Source organism: Equus przewalskii, chromosome 1 (assembly GCF_037783145.1).
Source record: "Equus przewalskii isolate Varuska chromosome 1, EquPr2, whole genome shotgun sequence".
Lineage (NCBI taxonomy): Eukaryota > Metazoa > Chordata > Mammalia > Perissodactyla > Equidae > Equus > Equus przewalskii.
In genome coordinates this window covers 168,037,821-168,064,051 of record NC_091831.1, presented here as the reverse complement: position 1 = coordinate 168,064,051, position 26,231 = coordinate 168,037,821, and the positions used below count along the sequence as shown (strand labels likewise).

At 35.8% G+C, this 26,231-nt stretch overlaps 1 protein-coding gene across 19 annotated transcripts in view; it reads left to right on the top strand.

Moving 5' to 3' along the window:
• HEATR5A (HEAT repeat containing 5A) overlaps positions 1 to 26,231 on the top strand; it is a 99,482-nt gene that overhangs the window by 17,010 nt on the left and 56,241 nt on the right. For 12 of the 19 annotated variants that reach the window (XM_070587316.1, XM_070587337.1, XM_070587272.1 and 9 more), the window contains exons 4-13: positions 703 to 811; positions 3,508 to 3,657; positions 4,311 to 4,485; positions 10,089 to 10,249; positions 11,461 to 11,716; positions 12,482 to 12,637; positions 13,962 to 14,212; positions 16,874 to 16,985; positions 20,649 to 20,801; positions 21,788 to 21,887. In XM_070587316.1, coding sequence (XP_070443417.1) covers positions 703 to 811; positions 3,508 to 3,657; positions 4,311 to 4,485; positions 10,089 to 10,249; positions 11,461 to 11,716; positions 12,482 to 12,637; positions 13,962 to 14,212; positions 16,874 to 16,985; positions 20,649 to 20,801; positions 21,788 to 21,887 — 1,623 coding nt within the window. The remainder of the gene's footprint in view (positions 1 to 702; positions 812 to 3,507; positions 3,658 to 4,310; positions 4,486 to 10,088; positions 10,250 to 11,460; positions 11,717 to 12,481; positions 12,638 to 13,961; positions 14,213 to 16,873; positions 16,986 to 20,648; positions 20,802 to 21,787; positions 21,888 to 26,231) is intronic. The other 7 variants (XM_070587332.1, XM_070587295.1, XM_070587354.1 and 4 more) reach the window with 1 other exon arrangement.

The following is a 26,231-nucleotide window of genomic DNA, read 5'->3' as shown; positions in this document are numbered from 1 at the left end:
AAAAAATATTTTAGACATGTTTGAAGTCTAGATTTGGGAATCAGATGTGTTTCACTAAAATTTTGGTAGTTGAGTGTTTAAGAAAAACATATTCTAAGTTCTTCACGTTTTGGTTGTTCTTTTAGTGTATTAGTTCTTAGTAGTGGAAATTAATAGTAATTATCTTATAGAAAAATGCTAGTGTTCTAAGATCCCAAGAAGAATAGCTTAGTTTCTTTCTTTATAGGATTCAGCTCATTTTATCACCTGTTTTTTAGAGCAGGCAATAAGCCATGTATGGTTCCACATAGTAATTTATAGAAATTTTTATTGATCTAATTTTTTGCTTATAGAAGACTGTATTTTCTCATACAGTTTTCAGACTTCAGACTTGATGAGAACATTATTTTTTTCTTTCAAGTCCATCTTTGATTATCTAATATATGAGGCTGAATTCTGTTACAAATTATTTTGTAAAAAATTTGAGTCTTTGGGCTGAGATTTAATTGAAGATCGGTACATCTTTTAAAAAATTCTTGTTATTGAAAGTGTAATTATTTGATATTCACCTGAGTGTTATGCCTTAGGATTTAACAGTGATGTAGATTCTGGGAAATTTATCCTTTAAAAGTAAAATTAGATAGTCTCCATTACCTGTCATAAGATTATTTTTCTTTCTTCTTTTTAAGCCATGACTAATTTTTCATTTAAATGTTGTTTCAGTGCTGCTGTGGTCTGTTTGGGTTCCTTGTACAAGAAGTTGGGTAGAATACTGGGTAACACCTTTAGTGATACAGTGGGGAATATTCTTAAAGCTATGAAGAGTGCAGAGGTAAGTAACTACAAGTTTGACCAAAGAATAAAAAGGTTGTATTTTGTAAGTTTTATGGTTTCTTGAGCCAATAAAAAAGAGCCTTACTGGGACCGGCCCAGTGGTATAGTGGGCACTCCACCTTGATGGCCTGGGTTCGCGGGTTCAGATCCTGGGCATGGACCTACGCAACTCATCAAGCCATGCTGTGGCAGTGACCTACATACAAAATAGAGGAGGATTGGCATGGATGTTAGCTCAGGGCCAATCTTCCTCACACAAAAAAACAATAAGAGCTTTACCTATGACAAGTATACATAAGGTATGTATATAAATACATCCATAGATGAAGTATTTCTAGGTGACACACATATGTACTTTGTATGTTGAATCTTTATTAGAAAAGCAATAATGCAATAAAATTTCGTGTATTCAGATAAATCCAAATGGGCAAAAGCTAAGGTATTTCTCAGACTGACCTGTCCCTGATACTATCTGATCCTTTTCCATCTGATACTACTAACTAGTGCCAGAGCAACTGCTTGTCACCAAGGACTCAGATACATAGGAGGTAACTACTGTATACCCGATGGATGGATTAGTATTGTACCAGCAGCAGAAGGGAGTAAGGAGTGTAATAATCAGGGCAGGAAAGAGCATGGGGATGTCAGTACAACCAGGATCTGGATGACCTTTTAATTGCCAGGGGAGTGTATTCTCAGCTTTAGCCTCGTTGATTTGTTGGCATCATTTCCCACGGTGGAACACCCTTTGTTTTTGTACTCATTTCTTCACTTGACTTCCAAGATACTGTGATCCTTTGCCAACTTCAGTTTTACCATTCAGTTTTGAAATGAAAGTATTTGTATGTTTGTATATCAAAAATTTTAAATCTATGGTCCTTAATTTTTTTGTGTGTGAGGAAGATTGGTCTTGAGCTAACATCTCTGCCAGTCTTCCTCTATCTTGTATGCGGGATGCTGCCACAGTATGGCTTGGTGAGTGGTGTGCGGGTCTGCGCCCTGGATACAAACCCATGAACCCTGGGCCACCAAAGTAGAGTGCTCAAACTTAACCACTGCACCACTGGGGCAGCCCCTCTGATCCCTAATTTTAAAGATAACTCAGCACCTTTAAATGTGAAAATATCACACCAGTTCCTATTCTTACCTTACTTAGAAAAATAGTCTAGAAAACAGCTCTGAAATAATTTGTAAAAATGCTGGCTTGTTAAACACACACTTTTTTTTAAGTGTACCAAGATAAACCATGGGAAAATTCAAATGTAAAATGTTAAATTTCAAGAGGAATGTAGCTAATTCAAGAACTTAATGGAGAAGTGAGGTCCATAATATAAAACTGATGAGAGAATCTACACAGCAGATCACTTCTCAGTAGTTTCCTGAAAAGTTGAAGAAGGTGATTCAGGAAAAGAGACTAATTTCTATAAATCTGCTTTTAACTAAAAGCAGGTGTCTGTAAGAACTTTTATTTACTGAGGCATGGCCACTTTAAACTTTTTTCCTCTTAACGCCATTGGATAAGCTATAATGCACTTTAGAGCCATGGTTAACAGAAGATTACTCTGTAGGTCTCTGAAATTTTAAAGTTACTACTGTGTAGTTTATTGCTTCCTTACTTCTTACCTTTATGATTTAGCTGATCAGGTACCATAACATTTCGGAGATATCAATAGGGACTCCCACTTTTGATACACACCCACCAGGGATATACAACATTTGAAACTGGGACAAAAGAAAGAAGTTTCCCATTAGCACCCATTTTATGTCCACCTATAATTACTATTTAGCTCCTTTGAACGAAGATAGATTAATAACATTACTGTCAAAATGATACTTGATGTTGATCTTTGTGTTCCTCCAACTTTACTTACCTCAAGTGGCCTTAACTTCTTTGGCTATAGAAATCATGTGGGGCATTTAGTAAAACGTCAATAATACAATCAACTACTGTTTCTTAAGTGTGCCGTGTGCCAGCCACTGTGGTGAATGTTGTACCTACACAGGCTTATTTACTTCTCACATCAACTCCATGAGGTTTATCTTATCCTCATTTTATAGATGGAGAAGTAAGTAAGAACAGCTTGAAGTCACACAGCTCTTAAGGGTCAGAGCTAAGATTCAAACCTAGGTCATCTTAAGTCAAAAGCCCAGACTTTTAACTTCTGAGTTAAACTACTTGGACCAATGAATGGTAAAATATTAATAGCTGTAAAATCCGTTGAGCATTTACTGATGTTCTAAGCACTTTATGTGTAGTAGTTCATTTGATCCTCACAACAACCTATGAGATGGGTACTATTAGACATAAAGAAACAGATTTGCCCGAGGTCATGTAGCTAGGAGGTGGCAGACCCTGCGCTCTTACCATATTACCTCATCTTATTGCAGCCATTTATTGAATGCTTACCAATGTGCAAGCTTTGTTCTAAGCACTTTCAGTATAATTTCGTTTACTCTTTGCATCAGCCTTGTGCAGTTTGTATTGTGTTGAAATGTAGTATATGTAAATAATACCTTTCAAGTAGTAAACACTTCATAACATAGCAACTATCAATGTTTCTTGATGTCAGAATGGGTTGGTTAGTGTGTACAAAAATCTGAGTGTTTCTCTAATATATGAGAAATTTCAATGCTAAATGCTGTTCTTCACAGTGTTTTTTTTTTTCTTTAAATTTTTTCTTTTCTCTTTGGTAGTCTCAAGGTCGATATGAGATTATGCTGAGTCTGCAAAATATACTGAATGGACTAGGAGCTGCTGCTACATCTTGCCACAGGGATGTTTATAAAGCCGCTAGATCCTGTTTAACAGATAGATCCATGGCTGTTCGTTGTGCTGCTGCAAAGGTAAAATGGTCTAAAAAGCAGATTTGCTAAAAGTTAATATAAAGAAAATTAAATCAGTTTGCCCCCGTGAAAACCCTGTAACAGCTATGTGATCTTAGAGCTACATCCTTGGTAATCACCTGGGACCTATCATTTTAGCATATGAAGCACCTGAGGCCCTGAGAGTTATGAATTTCCCAGGGTTCTTCAAGTAGTTAGCAACACAGTGTTGAAGGATGGGGAGTTCAGGTTTCCAGACGCTTAAGTATTCTTTCCACTCCATTCTGCTTACTTTCTCTAACTGTGTAAACTAAAGTTATATGTAAGGTTTATGTTGTTTGAAAGTGATTTTTGTTTTTATCATGCCTTCTTAACATAGTTGGTTAGATGGTACAGTAAAATTGTTGGCTTATGTTGGAATTATCCTCATGGTTGCTCATAGCCAACAGATTGATTCTTAAAGACATTTTGGGTCTCCTGCCCCACTTTGTGGGCACTTTGCTTTATGTAGTGTAATTTTTATGACTTTTAGTTGTCCCTACAGTCATTATTTAGATACTTTGGATTTGTGTATTATTTTTTTTAGACCTTGATAGTTTCTACAAACTTAAATAGATCTGAACCCGACATTTATATTTTATTTTTCATTAATTTCTGTTTTTCCAATTGAATAGTGTCTCCTTGAACTTCAGCATGAGGCCGTCTTTATGTGGACTACAGACCTGGACAGTGTGGCCACACTATGTTTTAAGTCCTTTGAAGGTTCTAATTATGATGTGCGGATTGCAGTTTCAAAGCTACTAGGCACAGTGTTGGCTAAAGCTATAATTTCTAAACGTCTAGGAACAGGTAAATTCATCTAATTATTTTCAGAATGTTTTCTATAATTTTTTCCCAGTTGATTTAAACAAGCAGAGGTAGCATTAATGCTACCCGTTATTACTTTGAAAAAGAGGCGGAATATAAACAATTTTACTTTCTACATATTACTGTAGGACCCAAGATTTCATTTTGAGACAATTCAGTAAAAATTTGAGGAAAAGAAATAAAGGAACTCTTGAAAAATGATTTTATTCAATCATTGTATTCCTTTGCATTATGGCCTTTGTTTTTAGGAAAAAAGTAAATTGTGATGTGTCATCCAATAAGAGATATAATCTAAATCTTGAGGAGTTTTTTTTTTTTTCGCAGCATGCATCTGGCTGCATACATTTGGCTTGCCATTTCTGGGTTGGTACAAGGGAGGAATGATGTAAATAATTCCAAATGACAGATTTTCAACATTTAATATATTTCAATAGTTTTCTTTGTGTTAGTTTTTATTTCATACTTATACATTTCTAGGCAGTAAGCAAGGATGAGGTATCTTTGAAAACAAGAGAGTTTCGGTTTAATCTACAGTGTATATAAAACGTTGATGAATAATTGAAAACCTATTTTACCATTTTATCTCCAAAGAATAAACAACCTCATGCAAATAAAAATGTAATTATTCTGTAGAACTTTGCTCCTCAAACATCTACAGACCAGGAGAACTGGCATCACCTGGAGGCTTGTAAGCAATGCAGAAACCCAGGCCCTGCCCAGCTTACTGAGTCAAATTCTCATTTTAACGAGATCCCCAGATAATGGGTGTGCACATTAAAACTTGGGAAGCGTTGCTCTAGACATTGTCCATTGTTAGATCAAGGAGGATTCTGGTTTTTGCCAAATCCAGTGTTTCTCAACCGAAAAAGAGAGAGGACAAGAAATATAGCATATCCGAATCACCTGAGGACACTAACAAACTGTGCAGTCCCCTCTTTCTCCAGTTGAGACCTACAAGTTTAAAAGTTAAAATAAGAAATTTTCATTTTAATTCATCTAAATCTTATAATTCAAAAAGACTTTCTTTTTTATGGGGGAGAGGGAAGGGGGTGAATGGGAAGAGGAAGAAGCTACAAAAAAATCCATATTAGGAAAAAAATGTTGTTCAGGGCACTTAAGAGGTTTAAATCTTAAGCCACCTAAGAAATTGGAATTAGAAGACAGGTTTAATCAGACCCTCTTAAAAATCTGAATTGCCCATTTCTATAAATGTATCATTAGCACCAGCACCCAGTTGCAGTAAAAACAAGCAGAATGTAGAATTGCATAACAAATGTGAATAATATTTAAATGTACACTTTCCTGTAATAGCACTAAACTAATGCCAGCATGTTTGTAATCATACTAAGCAAAGTAAAGAATCAGCTTCACCCACTCTAAAAAACTTCGGCCTGATCTTTTGTTAGAAATTCTGTCATCTTGCGTCTCTGAGTTCTAGCTTGTGTTATAATTGAGTTAGTTTCGTACAACTGAAAAATGATCTAGACGTCATAATACAGTTCTTTTTAGCAACATAGTGCTTAATAATTTGGAAAGCAGGGGCCGGCCCTGTGGCACAGCAGTAAAGTTCGCACATTCCGCTTCTCGGCGGCCCAGGGTTCCCCAGTTCGGATCCCAGGTGTGGACATGGCACCGCTTGGCACGCCATGCTGTGGTAGGCGTCCCACGTATAAAGTGGAGGAAGATGGGCATGGATATTAGCTCAGGGCCAGTCTTCCTCAGCAAAATGAGGAGGATTGGCAGTAGTTAGCTCAGGGCTAATCTTCCTCAAAAAAAGTAATAATAATAATAAATTTGGAGAGCAAATGCAGTGGAGGTTTGTACACTCAGCCACAATATGCAAAGATTTTGAGGTAAGGAACTGAAATGATTTTTGTAGTAAAACTAACAGGCTTCAAGTAGATTCTGTGTCATACCAAGGCACTTAAAAAGCAGGGATTGAGTATGACATTTATCTAACATGAGATAAGTTGTCAGGGATTTATGTAATCTTTTAAAATTACTTCCTAACCACAAACCTCGAGGAGGTCCTTAACAGTGGCTGGCAGTCATACTGTATTTCCCTGGTCCGTTCCTCTCCCACTTTCCTAGTTGATGATTTTATACCTTCTTCTCACCTTAGACCCTTTTCCCCATCTTCTTTTCATGTGATGGGCTATCTTCCGTAGGCTCCCCTACCACATCTGCCCACCTATCAGCATCTGTACCTATATGCTCTGACTTTCCCACTATTACTAATGAATTGTCCCATCTCCTATTAAAGCCATACTGTCAGTGCATATTAGAGCTCATCCTCTCACCTGCTCCAGGAGTTGCCCTAGGAAGTCTCCTGTCTATTACATTAATTTTTCCCTCTCTATTGGATTATTCCTACAAAAGCATGCCTTTGTTTCTCCCATCTTTAAAAAGAAAAATCTTCTTTTATCTTCCCCAGCCAGCTGGAGCACTGTTTCTCTTCTTTCCTTTGCAGCAAACTTCCTCAGGAGAGTTCTTGATACTCATTGTCTTCAATTCCTCTCCTGCCATTTCTTTCAAACCCACTTGAATTAGGATTTTTCCCCAAAACTGTTTTTGTTGAGGTTACCAATGACCTCCACGTTTGTTCTTCATTCATTGAATAAACAAATATTTACTGAGTGTTTATACCGGGGCAGGATCTGTTTTGACCATGTGGGATCTGTTATTGAACAATACACATAAAAGCCCCTGTTCTTTTGGAGCTTATGTTCTAATAGTTAGCCTCACTAAAGCCAGTGGGCAGTTCTCAGTTGTTCTACTTGACTTTCAGCAACATTTAACTCAGTTGATCCTCATGGTTGTCTTTTTTCACTTGCCTTTTAGGACCTCATGCTCACTTGATTTTCCTTCCTCCTTACTAGAAATACCTGTTCAGTCTTCTTTTATGATTCCTTGTCTTCTCATAGAAGAGGCCCATTGCCTACGTGTGTTCACTCTCTTGGTGATCTTATCCAGTCACATGGCTTACATACCATCTATATATCAGGGATTCCTGGATCTATATGTTTAGCCCAGACTTCTGTCTTGGATGCCAGACTCTCATATCCAGCTGCCCTTTTGACATCTGTGTTTGGATGTCTATTTGATGTTTCAAATTAACTTGTCCTAAAGTGAACGCTTGCTCTCCCCTCCCCCACATATACGCACACCTGCTCTGCTTGCAGTCTTGCTAATCTAAGTTGATGACAACTCTATTCTTTCAGGTGTTCAAACCAAAATTTGTCAAGTTACCCTTGACTCTTTTCTCTCACACTCAATAACTATTCTACTTGACAATCTTAAAATATATCCAGAGTCGGGACTCCTTGGAGAAGTGGCTAATTATGGGATGGGGGCAGGGAAAGTCTGAAGATGAGTCTGGAACATCGAGTTGTGCCAAAAGTAAGGAGCTTCCACTGGCCAGCTTTATGAACACACTTCCACTGGTCAAATCCGGGATATTATTGGAGTCAAAATTAATAATGACAGAAATGGATTATAACCTGTTAATTAAAAAAGGAATCTATGAGTACATACTGAAAATAAGTAAGTAAAGGAGATGGGAGAGCTCTTTTTTACAGTGGAATTCCAACTGATAAATGTAGAAGGAATGATTGTTAGATAATGACCTCTGTTGCAGTCCTTATAGTACATAATTTCTACAGGTAGGAATCCTCAGTGCATTCTTGGATGAAGGTTTGATGGGTTCCAGGACATTTATGCTGTCTTAAAGTATCACCACACAGGTTGCATAGTAATTACAAAGGGAAAAATGATATTTTACAGTGGACAAACCTGGCAGCCACCTTATTCAGGTGTTCAAAGGTAATATCACCTATGAAGGAACAGACTGACACCATGCCTCATGGTGCTTTTTTATGTCATTCATTGAGAAGGCTTACAGCATTGTTTAGATAGTTCTTCTGCCAGAAATTCTGAGGAGATACTAGACAAACTCAAATTGTGGGCTATTCTATAAAACAACTAGCCCTACACATATTCTTCAAAAATGAAAAAGTGGTAAGGAACCTGGTAAGTCCAGGTGAAGGATATATGGGAGTTTATTATTCTTGCAGGTTTTTTGTAATTTTGAAATTTTTTCTAATAAAAATCTTAAAAATACATATGTACGTATATCCAGATTCCACTCCATTGCAACCACCTTGATCTAAGCCACTGTCATCTCTTTCTTGAATTACTAAATTGCTCCTAATGGGTTTCCCTACTTCTTCCCCTTTGCCCCCTTCTGCAGTCTTCTCTCAGCACAGCAGCATAGTGACAGGTATCACTCCTCTGCTCTAGTTCCTGCACTGTCCCTCACTTCACTCACATCCTTATAGTGATCTACAAGGTCCTAAGTCTTCTGCTCTCTCCCATCCTTCCACTCTGGCCTGTCTCCTCCTAGCCCCCTCCAGTGCTCTGTCAACATAGCTCTGCTTTAACTCACTGGGCATCATATGCCTCCTCAAGGCTGCTTTACTCTAGCTATTTCCTCTGCCTAGAACACTTTTTCTCCAGATAGACGCATGCCTAATTCCCTCAAACCGTGTTTATGTGTTCTGCTTGTCTGAATCCTACCCTGGTGACCCTCTTTAAAATCACAAGCACCACTTCCCCCCACCCCCAGTATTCCTGACCTGCTCTATTTTTTGCATGTCTTTTAATCACTGTGTAATGTACTATATATTCAGGCATTTGTTATGTTTATTGTTGTCTCTCTTTCCTAGAATTTATCATCCACGAGGGCATGAATTTTGTATTATTCACTAAAGTGTCTGTCCCAAATGCAGCTGTAGGTTTTCATTTGTTTCAGATGGTTATCTACATCTTAGTTTTGATTAGCAGGAGTTTATTTCTCCACTGTGTATGACTTGAGTCATTAATGAGCTTGTGACCATTTTTCAAAAGAATGAAAGGGAGAAAATGGGTTCTTTTTTTAAAAGGAGATATTATCCGCTAGCCATTCACGGGGAGAAACTCAGCTGTATCAAACTGAAGACAAACTTAAACATTCTGCCCTAACTTAATGTCTTAATTATTGTAGCCTGAGGGCCGACTGGGCAATTTGGGTAATGGTTGCCTTCGATTTCTTCAGAGACCGAAGATGTAACAAAAGTTGCAGTTGAGAATTTTAAAAGTAGGACACAGTGGCTACTTTATATACGCTTCATTAAGAGTTGTAGAGCATTTGGAAGAATAGAATTATGATTTTGGCATTTTTAATATTTCAAAAGAATCTTCGAAGCAATGTGTAGTGTTTTCATTCATGGAGAGCGAGGGCAGTTTATTTATGTTTTCCATTGTTTGGAAGACTGTTAGGCTTTTAACTTCTTTGAGGAAAAGAGAACAGTAGGGCAAAATCTGAAAGTGGCACAGACTCTTAAGATATCGTTGACATGGTACTTCAGGGTCTGCTGTGATTTGACCTTTGAACCCTTGTGTCACTGTGTATTAATGTGTGTAATGTCCTGTAAATTTTGCGTTTTGTTTGGATTTTTAGTTTATTTTTGTTTTTATTAACGTGCTGATGGAGATCATTAAAATTTAGTCTGTGAAATACGAATCACGTGTTTTGTTCTTTGTTGTAGCAGCCTCACGTCAGAGCATTCGCAGAGTATCTCTGGAGGAAGTTCTGGAATTACTAGGAACAGGGTTTCTACGTGGGAGTTCAGGATTTCTTCGAGCCAGTGGAGATATGCTGAAAGGAACCAGTTCAGTCAGTAGGGATGTTCGAGTTGGAGTTACTCAGGTTAGAATCACAGATCAGTGTCCAAACGTAGTTCTCACTGGCCTGTAAGGACAGTGTTGGTGTCTGACTCCAGGCAGAAGTGATACCACGCAAGGTCATCACTTATGCCCTCATACTTATAAATAGATACAGTGAGACCAGAATGCTTGTTAAAAACTGGATTACAAGTAAGAGAACCTTATTTACAAACAAACCAATTAAATAGGCTGTTATCCACAATTTGGGAGATTTTTGTTTATTTCGTTTGAAACACAAATATTTTATTATTTATTTCTAGGCCTTATGCCTTCATGGGTCTTGTGGTTTCACATGTTTTCCATTGTGTTAATGTGTGCTTATACAGTTTGAATTTAAACTATTAGGTACATATTATTTAGCATGGGCAGTATCGTACTTCCATTGTATGTGGTTTCAACCCCTAAGTAAAGATTACAGCATGTAATCTACTTAAGTGCTTAAATTCTTCATCCTAAACAAAATATAAAAACCTAAAACCATAGGAAAATCGTCTTAGAATGAAACAACAAAGAGGTCTCTGAATTATCTTGTTTTCTAAATGCCATTATAGTTCAAAACAAATGTATTTTTTCAAATTTACATGTCCTCATTGTTTTATACTGTGTGATATTAGACTTCATGAAAATGTAAGGTGTCCAAATATAATTGCAAACTGTGTTTCTAAAAAAGAGATTACATAAGAAAACTACTGTCTTTGTATCTCTAGAGTAAGACAAACTCTTAGCATTCATGAAAATAAAAAGCAGTGATTCATCACTATAAATTCCTTTCAGGTTTCTAGAACTAAATTCCCTTAGAGTTATAGTGTTGGAACATAGTTAATTCTTACAGTGTGTTCATATGTTAGATTTGTTTTTTCTTGTTCAGAATGTTAAGCTTGAATCTTTTGTTTAGAGAATTCACAGACACATTTTACATATTAGCTGGCTAGGCTGACTGTCCTGAATCTTTGCACAGTCTGACCAAACAAAATAAAACAGACAGCATAAGTGAAATCTCAGTTGAAAGACTGCGTACTTCAATTTTGGCTTAACAAACAAAAAAGTAGTACTGCATTTCTATAGCTAAAGTGGCTATAAGTGAGGACAGACTAAAAAGAAATGTTAATAAAGTCTGCATATTTGTGGAAGAGAAGACATTAATATAGAATTGAAACTATTTCATTTTGAAGATAAAACTCCTTTCTTTTTTAGGCTTACGTGGTATTTGTTTCAACACTAGGAGGAGCATGGCTAGAGAAAAATTTTGCTGCCTTTCTTTCTCATGTCCTAAGCCTTGTGTCACAGTCGCACCCTAAAGCCACCCAAACTCAGATTGATGCTGTCTGTGGTCGCCGGTGTGTTTCATTTATCCTTCGAGCTACTATAGGAGGCCTTCTTGGAGAAAAGGCTCAAATTGCTGCTGCCAAGGATATTTGCCAGGCTATCTGGAAGTTAAAGAAAGTTGTGGGTATGGATCTACTCAGACAGTCTGTTTCAATGGTGCTAAAGGAATTGTCCCTTTGGAAAAGCTAGACTGGTATATTACTATATTTAATACAAAAACCACTTTTATAATAGTTGTTTCAGAGTAGTCAATATACAGATGGGACATAAATTATCTAACTTGGTAAGAGCTGTCATGCATATGTACAGATCTTGAAGGATGGTGATAGTGGTTCGTCAGAATTCATGATCTTCCTATAGAAGTTGAATACATTGTTTTTTTAAAAACTTGGAGCCAGCCCCGTGGCCAAGTGGTTAAGTTCACGCGCTCTGCTTTGGCGGCCCACGGTTTCGCCAGTTTGAATCCTGGGCGCGGACATGGCACCACTCTTCAAGCCATGCTGAGGCGGCATCCCACATGCCACAAATCTTTTAAAAAAAGCGAAACAGTTCATCTCAGTTCCTGTACTGTTTTAAATCCACTCTGCTTATTTTGTGTATCAGTAAAACTGGAACATTCTTTAGTTTTCCCTTTCATTGCCTTTTCACTTGCTAAAAGAGTAATAAGGGATTTGTGGTCAGGTTGCTTGAACTAAATCTGTTATATTCAGTTCTTTCTCTATTGATGCCAGTCCGCATTTTAGTATTTCAGTTACTGCCTTAAGGATTTCATATAGATCAAGTGGAGGTATTAATTTTTGCCTTTATGCTTTTCTGCTCCTAACGCCCACCCCTTGTAATACATTTTACTAAAACAGTGACGCTTAGTTCGTTCTCACACCTCTATCAGATGCTGTGATGAGTGACGGTAATTTGGAAACCCGGCTTGGCTCTGCAGATGTAGCAGCCGGCCAGCATATGCTGGTGTGTGCTTTACAAGAACTTGGAAATCTCATACACAGTCTCGGTACCACAGCTGCGCCTTTGCTGCAGGATTCAAGTGCAGGTATCTATTATTTGTGACCCATCTGAGTACCTTGTAATTTTATTTTTACTCTAGACACCTTTTTTTCAACAGGAAATCTCCCTCATGTAGTTCATTTGTTAGAGATTCCACTGTACATTTATTAGAGATGTTTTATGAAATATATATGATCAAGATTATTAAAAATATGTATATATTTGAGTTTTTTTGCTTTCGTAATTAAAAGTTGTCTCTGAGTCTCCTCCTGTTCCCCTTCCTGAGATAGTTAAGTTAATATGGAGAAACAGAGAAGTAAACCTAAACTCATTTCTCTCTTTGAACACTGTTTAATCATGTTGAGAGATAATTCACATACCATAAAATTCACCCTTTTAATGTATACAGTTGGGTGGTTTTGGTATATTCACAGAGGTGTACAACCACCACCAATGTCTAATTCCAGAATGTTTTCATCATCCCCAGAAGTCCTGGACCCAGTAGCAGTCGCTACCTCTTTCCCCTTCTCACCCCCTGAGAGCTACTAATCTACTTTCTGTCTCTATGGACTTAACCTATTGTGGACATTTCATATAAATGTAATACAGTATGTGCTCTTTTGTGGCTGGCGTCTTTTACTTAATCACTTTTAAAAATCGTTTTTAGTGGTTTTTGTCCTTTAATGTGATATACATTTCCTGCTGATTGAAGCTTTGCGTTATATTTTGTTTGCAAGCTCTTTATCCTAGGATGTATATTATTTCAGGGGCAGTGGACATGAACTATTAATATGTTTTGATTGAATTATAGCAAATGTAACTTTTATTCTTTCTGGTAGTGGTACACCACTGTCTTCATAATTGGTTAGTAGCCGACTGAGGACCTAGCCTCAATTTTGTTCTCAGATAATATCAGTTTTGTTCTTAGATAATATCAATATGGTAGATAGGAAGTATACTAATTATGTAGATTAATGCCCCAGAAGGGATTAAAAAGAAGGAGAATGGAGCATGGTATGATGTTTCTTCTCAAGGTGTGTTTGTTATTTATTGATAATTTTTAATTGCTAGTATCAAATGAATAATGATCTCAAAGTAAGCAGAACCTTGGCTTATTTAGGAAATAAAATTTTTCTTTTATGTACTGACTTAATTTAAGCCAGTTTTCATGAGCTATATTAGTAGAACTAATTTTTGGATGCAAAAAATTATTTATAATTAAGTATCCCTTATTTTTTCTATTTTGATTTGGCTTTTGATAAAGATAATATATTTTATATCCATGTGGCTGCTTAATTGTTCTGACTGTTTTATTGCTAAGTGAGTTTTGTCTGTGGAGCTGTCATCATGTGTTTTTTCTGTCCTCCCAGGCATTCTTGACAGTGTCATTTCAGTTAGCACTCATCCTAGCGTCTCTGTGCGACTGGCAGCAGCTTGGTGTTTACGCTGCGTTGCTGTGGCGTTACCGTCTTACCTAACGCCCCTCTTAGACCGTTGCCTGGAGCGGCTTACTGTACTTAAGTCTTCACCTGAAGCAGTGACTGGCTTTAGTTTTGCTGTGGCAGCTTTGTTGGGAGCAGTGAAACATTGTCCTTTAGGAATTCCTCACGGAAAGGGCAAGGTAATGATTTCATTCTCCACCTGTATGATGATGATGTTTCAGGTTTTTCCCAGAAATGTTGTCTTCCTGTGTATCATCCCGTCACAGCCATGCAGGGCAAATTTCTGAGCCATGACGTGTTCTACTTAAGTGTTAAATATAAGCATAACTTTTGTAGAAAACGAAGGGATAGTTAAAAATGTTTTATCTACACTTAAACAGGAGTGCGTTCTATTAGAAGGATCTCCATTTAGTAACAAAACTTGTTCCTGAAGGCTTTATTTTGCCATATATTTAGTTCTGCCGTAGAAGCGCATTTAAAATTGCATGGCAAAGACAAAAGAGAGCCGCAAAGGAAATTGTCAACTTCACGTAATAATTTGTAGTTGGTGGTAGTGTTGCTAGTTTGAAATTAGTTTACATGTAGTAAACTTTAAAGTTTACTTTAAAGATAGATAACGAGTGTTCTTAGGAACCAAGATTTTCCACATAAAAAATAAAGCTACAGCTGTGCAATCAAGAAAGTTAAGTAAAATCCTCATTAAGTATGTTAAATTTGGATCGAAAGTATCACTATGAACTTATAATTTTGTTTTTTAAAAAATACTTAACATCCTCAGTCTGTCCAGTGAGAAGACATAAAGCATTGAGAACCCACTAGCAGGGAAAATCCCTAGTGCCCGGATTATGTTTCTAAATACCATTGCAACCAAAAAGGAATCAGCACTCCACGGAGGAGTGGCTGGTTCCAGGTCTGGGGCAGGAAATGCACAATATAAGCCTAAAATATCTTGTCATGCCGGAAAGCAAGGAAGTCATCAAAGACTACTGTGTTCATTTTAGAAGGATACAGGGGGTAACTTAAGGGACTCCCACTGACCAAAGATGGGCTAATGTGTGCATCGGAAAAAGTAATGACAACACTGGATTGAAAAACAATAAACATATAAAACCTCATGAGCTCATAATGACACTAAAAAAAGTCTACCAAAAATTGCCTTGCTGCCCAAAAATAGGGTTTTCTGGATAAATTTAGTGCTTTTGAATGTAGCACTTTCAAATAGGTAAATGATACAGAACCTAGTAAGTAAATAACCCAGTTGTAATGTACAAAGAATTTTGAAGAGAACTAAAGAATTTTTTTAATGAAGTATGACAGAATAGGCAAAACATGGTGTGGGAATTTTGGTTCTTTTTGAATAGCTAGGAATTGCAAATTGTCGCAATATTGTTTGACAATGAAAGCCCTCATAACCTGGACCTCACACACAATAGGTTATTTTTTCAAAAATAAATCACCAGGGGGCTGGCCCAGTGGTACATCGGTTAAGTTCACACCTGCTTTGACAGCCCATTGTTCACTGGTTCGGATCCCGGGTGCGGACCTATGCACTGCTTGTCAAGTCATGCTTTGGCAGGCATCCTACATATAAAAAGTAAAGGAAGATGGGCACGGATGTTAGCTCAGGGCCAGTCTTCCTCAGCAAAAAGAGGAGGATTGGTGGCAAATGTTAGCTCAGAGCTAATCTTCCTCCAAAAATAAATAAATAAGTAAATCACCATTGTTCCTTTCTTTCTCGTTGTCACTCCTATGTCATTATTAATGAGTATTATAGTATATTCTCCACAGTTTAGGCTTTGCAAAAAAACATACCATTACTTCAAAAGTTCTAAAACTGTTTTGAGTATTGCCAACACCATTTGAATAAGGTGACTGACAACTTCAGGAGAAGATATTATTCATTTGAATTTATTACTTTAGTTATATTATAAACTAATACTTCACATCTTGCTAAGCAAAGAATTGCCATTGCATGTATTAAATTTCATATTCTCAGATCTTATTAGTTAGGCACACAGGACTGGTTTGTTTGTCCTCACTCTTGGAGTATTATCCGTTGACTATATAGGCTGCAAGTAGTCCTCAGTAGTAAGTTGATTGATTGTTTTAAAATATGCTGGCCTTCCTCTTTAGCAAATTTATATGCCAACTCATAATACTTGCTGCTTTTCTGCGGGTGATTGGTAACTGAGATGTTTTCTCAGGCGTATTAATGCCTCGTGGCCTTTGTACTGTATAAGCATGCATTATCCATAAATGTGAAATACCTGGTTTTTCCTCTCGTTTTATAATACTGCCTGTTTCATAGACTTTTAAAATATAACATTGTAGTAAATCCCACTCTACTGTGAAACTTGCTTCAATGTGGGACTATTTTGAGTACTTTTAACCTCTCTAATACACTGCCTCTGAAAAGACTGTTGTCAGCTACTCAGGTATCAAAGTGGTATGCAAAATTTTAAAAAGGGAGATTCCTGTAATGAAACTTTCTCTAGTAATTACACATCTCAGATAGTTGCTTAAAACTAAAAATAAATTCAAATTCTATACAGCTAAACTTGAATAGTCATGCAATGTTGTCTCGTATGTTCTACAAAGAATTATAGGGTTGCTGTGTACAACCCAATATGCCAGTATTTAACCTTGAAAACTTACTTCTTTTATAGTATCCTGTATGACGTTGTCCTATGCTATAGTCTACAAGAATAACAGTCCTTTATCACTTACATTTATTATATGAGAGTTAATTTTTCAAGAGATTATTGTTAGTTGCTGTCATTTGTCCAATAACCTATAAACTGATATTCTTCTTTTTGCCTTATTCTTCTGTACATAAATAGATTATTATGACATTAGCAGAGGATTTACTGTGTTCTGCTGCTCAAAACAGCCGCCTTTCAGCTCAGCGCACACAAGCTGGATGGTTGTTGATTGCTGCTCTGATGACATTAGGTAACAACAGTCTTGTGGAAGGTTTACATAATTGTGAACTGCTTTGTGTTTTCTGAATGTAAAATATAGTAATGTGTGATTTGACAAGACTAACTTTTAATGTGTACCAGAATTTAAGTATCCACCAAACATTTTTCTTCTAGCAGTTACCTTAGGAAGCCATATACTTACTCCATTCTTCAAAATATTTTCAAGTCTCCTTATTTGAAATTCTCTTCAAGATCAGTTTATGAGCCTTAAGTAGAATAAGCTAATTTGATCATCTTTCAGGCTTAACTCTGAATGACTATGACTTTTAAAAAAAATCATTCACATCCATCTTGAGAAAAAAAAATTTTCCACAATATAAGGATAGGCAAGAGAAATAGCCTGTGAGTCCAATTCTGTAATTGTTCTGAAAATTGATGGTGCCAATAAGGTAGTCACATTGAAGGGGATAGGGCTCATTTAAATTATATTTATTAAAAATCAGTAATTATTTACATCCTCTAACTTCGAAACTCAATTTTACTACTTTATTAAAGCTATATTTTGCTTTAAGTCTCTATTTTATAGTCATGATTTATTGTAGGATATAAAACTGAGTGGATTTGACCAATAAATCATTTTGACACTTCTGAAGTACTCTGATCTAAAAGGAACTTAAAATAAGCAATCATAAATGAAGAACCACTTTAAGTAATGTTCTTGAGATGATTAAAGAGATTTATTGGACTAAATCAGAATTCAGCCTATGAGCCAAATTTGGCTTGCCACCTGTTTTATACAGCCTGTCAGCTAAGAATGGTTTTTATATTTTTAATGATTAAAAATATATATATTGTGTGATACATGAAAATTATATGTTTTCAGTGTCCATAAATAAAGTTTTATTAGAGCACAACCACAGTCATTCATTTACATATTGTCTGTGGCCGTTAAGCACTACAGTGGCAGAATCAAGTAATTAATTGCAATAGAGACTGTATAGCTTTTGAAGCCAAAAATGTTTACTGTCTGACCCTTAACAGAAAGTGTGTGTTGGCCCCTGGCATAGATCATCATTTCACAATATGATAGGGATAATGTGGTCAAGCTTTATTTGCCTTTGGCTGAGTGTTTCCTGCCTGCCATATTGACCATCTTGGTTAATTAAAGGGGAAAATATACTCCTTAATAAATGCAATATTTTAGTGAACAAAACCTTCAAAACAAGGTAATTCCATCGGAAGAAGACTACAAGAGATCCTTCTCCTTTAAAAAGAAAAAAAAGATGATTTCATCATATTTTATTATATATTCATAATCAACATACAGAAAGGGTTAAAATTTTTAATTGTTCTACTGTTGTTTTCTCTGGCTTTATTCTGTTTTCATATGCATTATTGTTTTCTTTTTATTATCAATTTTTAGAATGTGTTGCTAGTTTCCTAGCAACTTGCAAAGGGAATCAGTGAAGCTGGTGCTCTTAAGTATCATCATGAGCTCATAGATTTTTATATATTGATGTATTTCAGTTCATTGCAGGCGTATTCCTTTTGATCCTCAAATTGTCTCATCTTTAGTCAGTGGGAGCCCCTTCAAGCTGGGCCATGTGTCCTTTTAACATGAACCTAGTGTTCTTTGATATCATGTTTGTTTTGGGGGTGACAAAATCTCCCAACGTTTACGTTTCCAGCTTGCAACCAGTCATTTCTCCAAAGAGCTCTTATTCTTCTTTTGGGAAATGGTATTTAGATAACTATCTCAGTGCTTTGTTAATTTTTACCTTGCAGTTTGAACACCTCTTTTGCGTTTTCAGCATTTACTTCACCATTTACAGTTTCCGTTATTATTTTTAATATATTCACTATTCTGAACTAATGTAAACTCAAATAAACCACATTCAAGTCCATTCTTCAAATGTGAACTACAACATTTTTTAACCTTTTTCTGCTACACTTCTCAGTTTATCTGATGCCACATAAAACAACTTCGATTCACCTATACATACATGTCTTACAGATCTGTGGTGGTTCATAAAGTGTGTGTGGTTTCTGTTTGATACAGTATTCTTGATGTGAATAAACTTACTCTTGTTTATGTTTTAACTTTGTAATTACTATAAACTCATTTTTATTGGTTGATATATGTCTCTGAAATGACATTATCTTGATACCTCTCTAAGAAGGAGATGCTACACTGTTTACTGTTGAGTCAGCTGTCTTAAGGATATAATAGTAAATATTTATGAAACTTTTGTCAACTATGGGTATTCCCAGTGACTCCACAATTTTGTTTTTTAGGTGTCTGCTAAATTTTACTTTCAGAATTTTCTTTATTACCATAGCCCATTGTATATGAGCGTGCTTGTGCACACGTGCATACAGTCACACACAAACTTCTTACAATCACTTATTCTCAGTTGCCTTGCTCCGACTTCTTTATTTCATTCCAATTCTAGGAGTTTAAGAAAGTAGTGAGCAAAGAGTGTTGAATCCGGTTTGTGTTGCTGTAAGGATTAGCATATAGCCTCTCCCTAAAAAGCAAGTCAGAGGAAAAATGGAGAAATTATATTATATTTTAATCTACTAAATTGCATGTGTAGAAAAAAAGATTGGCTTGCCATTGCCTTTTCATTTTGCCATTAGGCTCATCTCTTCATATGCAAATAAGGCAATTTTTGAATGATAATTGTATGTCAGACATATAAATGCTTATCATAAGTCAAACACTGTTCTAAATGCAGACTCATGTAAACCTCAGAAAGTGTCTGATTGGGTAAATACTATTATTATCCCCATTTATAGATGAAGTTGAGCCACAAAAAGGTTTAATAACTTATCCAAGTTTACACAGCTAATAAGTGAATGGAACCAGGATGTTAACCTAGGGCTCTCCTTCCGGAACCCAGTGCTGTTCTCTGCTATGCTGCCCATCCTGCAGTAGAAAAACATCAGTCTGCAGAACATGGAATAAGAAGTGAGGAGTATTTATAGCAGAATTTTCAGGAAACCCCAGAATATTAAAGAAAATCACTGGGGAGAAAAGCTGTGGGTTTTGCTTTTTATACTTCTAGTTTTTCTATTTTCTTAACATAATGCTATCAAAATGCTATCATTTTACATTGTCTTTCACTACTGGGCTTTTGTATTCATGATCCCTGGGTTCATAAATGTCATTCCTCTGAAATCTTAAAAAAAAATTTCAGTCGGCTGTATCACACCCGATTTTTGGCCCAGAACAAGTTGCTATAAAGAATTAGCATTACTCTCAGGATACAGTGTTGTTTGTTTCCAAAACAGGAGTACCTTGCATTTTTGTGGTGCATTACAGTTTCTCAGACTACTTTAAAGTGTGCTTTATCATTTGGATCTGACATACCCTTGGAGACAAGCAGTGCCAGTAGTGTTAGCTTCATTTTATAGATAAAAGGAACTGAATCTCAAAGAGGCCACAGCAATAGTGGAAGAGCTGACGCTGGAGCCCGGACTTCAGTGTTACTTCTTGTTTTTCCTCTGTATACTCCAGTGCCTTCATTCGTTCAGTAGTACATTTGTTGGAACCAGAAGGTAAGAAAAGGAACGAAGTATTGAAGTAGTAGATTAAAATGTTTATTTTAATAGGGAAGTTCCTGCTTATTAATAGTTCTAAAGAGTAATCATTTGGGGATCTATAACAAGTGACAAGTTGAATAAATTACAGGTCCTGCGGTTGCCAGCCATCACCTTGCTCGAGTTCTGCTGTTGTGGAAGTGTGTCTTTCCAGTGTCTCCTAAAGATCTGGAAACAGAAAAGAGCCGAGGAGATTCGTTTACATGGCAGGTAACCTTGGAAGGACGAGCTGGTGCTCTCTGTGGTAGGTTGAGTTTAGTCTTTTTCTCCCTTTCCTTTGGCTTTTCCCACTCTTTAACTTTACACTGCTTGTATGTTTTGTCTAATTTAAGGGGGAGAAAATCTGCTTGTGGTGGTTTTTGTCATTGATTATAATTGATTAGTTGGTGATTATAATAGAAGTGTGATGTAATAAACCAAATTTAAGAGTTCTAATCCTTAGGATAATGCATGTTTTATTAGATGTAATCCAGTTGAGAAATATCAAGATTGCTTTGTCCTAAGTAGGTATTCATTCCTCTTTTCAGAAATCCTAGGAGTGGATTTAATCAGCATTGACTAAGCGTGTTTCTTTTAGGCTTTTGGTGTATGAAAGTTGTACCCTTCCCCAATATATAGACCATTAACGTTAGTATCCACCATGAGAATTTGAACTAAGGATGGGTGAGATCCCTGAAAAGACATGGAAGCACTGATTTTGGTTTCATTTATTCATAGCATTTTTACTCTTAAAGAAGAAAAACTATTTTGAAATTAATCTTGAAACTCAGTCTAACTTCTTTTCATATATTCTTTTATTCTACATATGAAATAACTCCTTATAAAAACTTCTGTGTTTCAGGTAACATCTATAAAAACCTAACATGCTGGCTCAAAAGTCAGCATGAGTCCTCAGAACCAGTGTAGAACTGGCAGACTTGAGGGTCTAAGATAATTTATTCTTCTGCTTCTGAGCTCCAGGGCTGAGTTAGATCCCAGGACAGCAACATTTTGTTACCTTGGTTGTTGGTCTCTTTTAGTAATTCTTGGAAGTTTGGGGGTTTTTTTTATCTTTGTAGATTAGAGATAGAAGACACTAGCTTCTTCTTTATACTGGAGTTTCAAGAATTTTTTTTATTTTCAGCACATTTCTTTATTTCTGTGATAAAAATGCAAATGCTGTGCCATAATTGAATACCTTTTTCATGGTTCATTACACTGCATCAAATGAAAGTCTGTTCTCTTTTTCAGCTGTCAAGAGCTTTGTTTCCCACTGTGGTGATCTCCTTACCGAGGAAGTGCTTCAGCGTCTCCTTCCGCCTCTTCCGTGTGCCGTGGATTTGCTAACTCGGTCAGGACCTGTTATTTAGATTTGATGACATTGTTTGAAATAGCAATCACTTACCCTCTGATTATGTAACATTTTAAGTACGTTAATAAGGCCAAGTTCCTATGGTTGGTGAATAATTTTCCTCTTGCAGAGGAAGGCAAACATTTAGTTATGTGATTTTTTTTTTTAGGCTAGGATCTTGAAGGAAAAATACATATTAAAAGGGAAGGAAAGTTACTTCGATAATGTATCTCCTATACAGTCAGATTTAACCAAGAAATTAAGCATTAAGCCTGTTAACCTTTTCAGGTATGCATTTTATTGGTTTGTTAGTGCTATTCTGTGTTCATAAGAACCAGATACTTGTTAACAGTTTTAGTTTTTTGTTGTTTATTTTTCATACGTTTGACTTACAAGAAAACATTGACAAAATCCAATATGTGTCATAAGCACTTGTAATTTCCTAATTAATAAAATGGATAGATTAGAGAAAGTATTTCCAAAAATATATTTAGTGATAGAACGTTTTATGTATATGGAAATAGATTTAAGATACGGCTTATAAAGCATAATAATAAAATGAACACCTCTGAATTCAACACAACTAGAGCAGAGCTTAGCAAATATTTGCTGTAAAGGGCCAAACAGTAAATATTTTAGGCTTTTTGGGCCATGCAGTCTCTGTTGCACCTACTCAACTCTTGTTGTAGCTCAAAAGCAGTGATGGATAATCTGTAAATGAATGAATGTGGCTGTGTTCCACAAAAACTTCGCAAAAACAGTCAGTGGGTCAGATTTAGCTACCCCTGGACCAGAACATTAACAATACTATGGAAGTTATCTGTGTGCTCCTCTCTAATAGATGTAATAACTACGCTGAATTTTATAGTTGTTATTCCCTTGCATTTTTAAAAAGTATAGCACATATATGTGTTTTCCTAAGCAGTAAGTACATTGTTTAGTTTTGCTTGGTTTTGATCAGACACACGGTATACTGTTTCTGAGAATTACTTTTTCTTATTCAACATTATTTGAAACTTAATCTATATGTAAATTTGTTTAATCATTTTGGTTGCTGCATAATATTTGTGTGAATATACAGCAACTTATTCATCCTCCTGTCAAGAAATATTCAAATTATTTTCCAAAATTATTGCATATTTCTACCAATAATATATGTGGGTGCCCTTTGATCAACTTCTTCACCAGCACTTACTCAGACATCAATCGGGGCTCATCCAGTAGGTGTAAATTGGTATCTCCTTATGATTTCAACTTATATATCTGATTCCAGATGGTTTAAGTATCATTTTATGTATTTGTTGTTCAGTCTTTCTCCTTCTATGAAATCCCTATTCATGCATGTCTTTACCTATTTTTAGGTAAAATAGTTCTTTGATTAACAGATCTTAATTTAAATGTCAAATTTATCAGTCTTTTACTTTTTGGTTAGTACTTTTTGTCTTTTGATTTAAAAAATCTACCTTGCTTGAAAGTTATAAAGATACTTTTTTATATTTCTCTCTAGAATGTTTAAGATTTTTTCTTCTACATTTAAGTCTTTAATCCATCTGGAATTGATTTTTGTGTTTGGAGTAAGGTAGGGATCAGATTTCATTTGCTTTTTTTTTTTTTTTAAGATTTTATTTTTTCCTTTTTCCCCCACAAAGCCCCCCAGTACATAGCTGTATATTCTTCGTTGTGGGTCCTTCTAGTTGTGGCATGTGGGACGCTGCCTCAGCATGGTTTGATGAGCAGTGCCATGTCTGCGCCCAGGATTCGAACCAACGAAACACTGGGCCGCCTGCAGCGGAGCACGCAAACTTAACCACTCAGCCACGGGGCCAGCCCCCATTTTCTTTTTGAATGTGGGTAACAGATTGTTCCATATTTACTTCCTCCAGTGATTTCATTCACCTCTGTCATGTATTGTAGTCCCATATGACCATGGTCCGTTTCTGTGCTCTCTAGTCTGTTTGTCTATTTCTGTGCCAACACCACACCATCTTCATAGTAAATTCTAGTATCTGTTAGAACAAGCTTTTTGGCCTTACTCCTCTTCAGGCATAATTTGGCCCTTCTTGCACTTTGATTGTCTCCTGTTGAAATTTTAATTAAAATTTCATTGAATCTATAGATAAATTTGAAGATAATTGATATTTTTACAATAGCCATAAACATGCTGTCTCTCTTCTACTTTTGAAGTCTTTTACAAAGTATAAATTTTTTTCTATATAAAAATCTTACATGACTTTTCAAAAATTTATTCCCAGATACTTTATATTTTTCATTGCAGTAATTATTTACATAAGCACATGGGAGTGACTGGTGTGTGAGTATAATCTCTTCATTACTGTTGTACAAAAATATTATCAATCTTATATCCAGCCACCTTGCCAAACTCTCCTATATTAAAGATATATTTATAGATTCTTCTGGGTTTCTCTGTTTACAATGCTTATTGATTCGTGTTCTCTCTCTCCACTTATGTGCTAGATAACTACCATTTAAAACTGAATAGAAGTGGTTAAAGGGAATTCTTCTCCTGTTTCATGAATAGATTGATGTTTGCTACAACTTTTTAGTAGATATTCTTTATCAGGTTAAGAAAATAACCTCTTCCTAGTTGGCCACATTTTGTTTTGTATTGTTTTGTCTTATCATGAATGGGTTTTGATTTTTATAAAATAGTTTAATCTGATAACTTTAATGGAACAGATTTTATTGGCAAATTTTTTTACTTGGTTACATTCTTGGGATAAACTGAGCTTGGAAATAATAATTTTTTTTATAAACTTCTGGATTTGTTTTGCTTATGTTTGGGTTTCTATTCATCAGTGAAACCACCCTATAATTCTACTTCTTGCACTACCCTCTTCAGGTTTTCATCAAAGTTTTACATAGCCTTGTAGAATGAGGTAGGTGACTCTTTCATCAGGTTGTGTGGAGGAGTCTATGTAAGATTGGAATGCATCACATAAAATCTTATTAGCAACCACCTGTCTGTAAAACGATCTGGACTTGATATTTTCTTTTTAGGAATATGTATTCCATTTCCTTAATTGTTTTGACTATTTGAGGTCTGGTTTGGGGGTTTGTTTTGCTTGTTCGTTAGATTTTTCCAGGAATTTTCCCAATGCATCTTCTTCAATTTTTTTGGCGTGAAGTTGTCGTTAGTATTCTCTTATCTTCTTAATCTCTGCTATATCTATATGTCCCTTTCTCCAATCTTGGTAAGTTTTCATTATGCCTTTCCCTGATCCATCTCATGAGAGATGTATCTATTTTATTAATCTGTACAAAGAATAATTTTGCTTATGTTGAGTTTGTTCTCTACTTCATTCATTATTGTTTGTTATTACTCCTTTCTGCTTTCTTAAATTCTTGTTCTTTTTTTAACCCCTTAATTTGAATGCTTATTAGTTCATTGAATTTCTCTTAATTCTCCTAATATAAACTAAGGCCATAAATTGTCCTCTAAGGTTCCAGTTGCTGAATCCTGAAAGTATTAATATGTATTATTTCCCTTTTTCAGCTTTAAATATTTTTAAATTTCATTAAAATTTCTTTAAGTTGTCTGAGTATGTTTTTAAATTTCTAAATGTATAGAACAGTTTTTAGCTTATGGTTTTGTTACTGATTTTTAATTTAATTGCATTGTAGTTAGTGAATATGATCTGTATGTTACCTGTCCTTCTAAGTTTGTTGAGACTTACTCTATGACAAATGTGTGTTTTTTTTAAGTTCCATTGTGCCATCTGTCTTCACTAATTTTTTATCTACTTAACCTGTCAATACTTGACAGTCTTGAGAGTGAACTACTCCACTGTGATGCTGGGTTTATCAGTTATTCTCTATAGTTCTATTAGTTTCTGCTTTTTCGTGTTTTGAGACTATTTAATTAGGTACATAGGAGTTTAGACTTATATCTTTCTAATGAATCTTTTATCATCATACAGTAACTCTATCCTTAATAATACTTTTTCTTTAAATTCGAATCTTTGTGATTATTATATGTGTGCTTTGTCTTTTTTAGTGTCACTGTTTTTAGGTATATCTCATGACTGCATACAGTTGGAGTTTTTAAAAATTGAATCTCACAATCTCTGCTTTAAAATGGCAATTTGTGAATTTCTTTATCCATCTTGGTGTATATTTTGTTGGATTCATGCCTTTCATTAGTTCTAGAAGAGTGGTGGTTATCGCTTCAGATAGTGCCTGTTTTCTGTTCTCTTTAAACTTTCCTTCTGGGGTTCTGATTAGACAAATTTTAGATCTTTTTATTTTGTCTTCCATGTCTTAATCTTTTTTTTAGTATTTTTTCCTCCTTTGCTGTCTGCTGTGTTCTGAGTGGTTTCTTTGGCT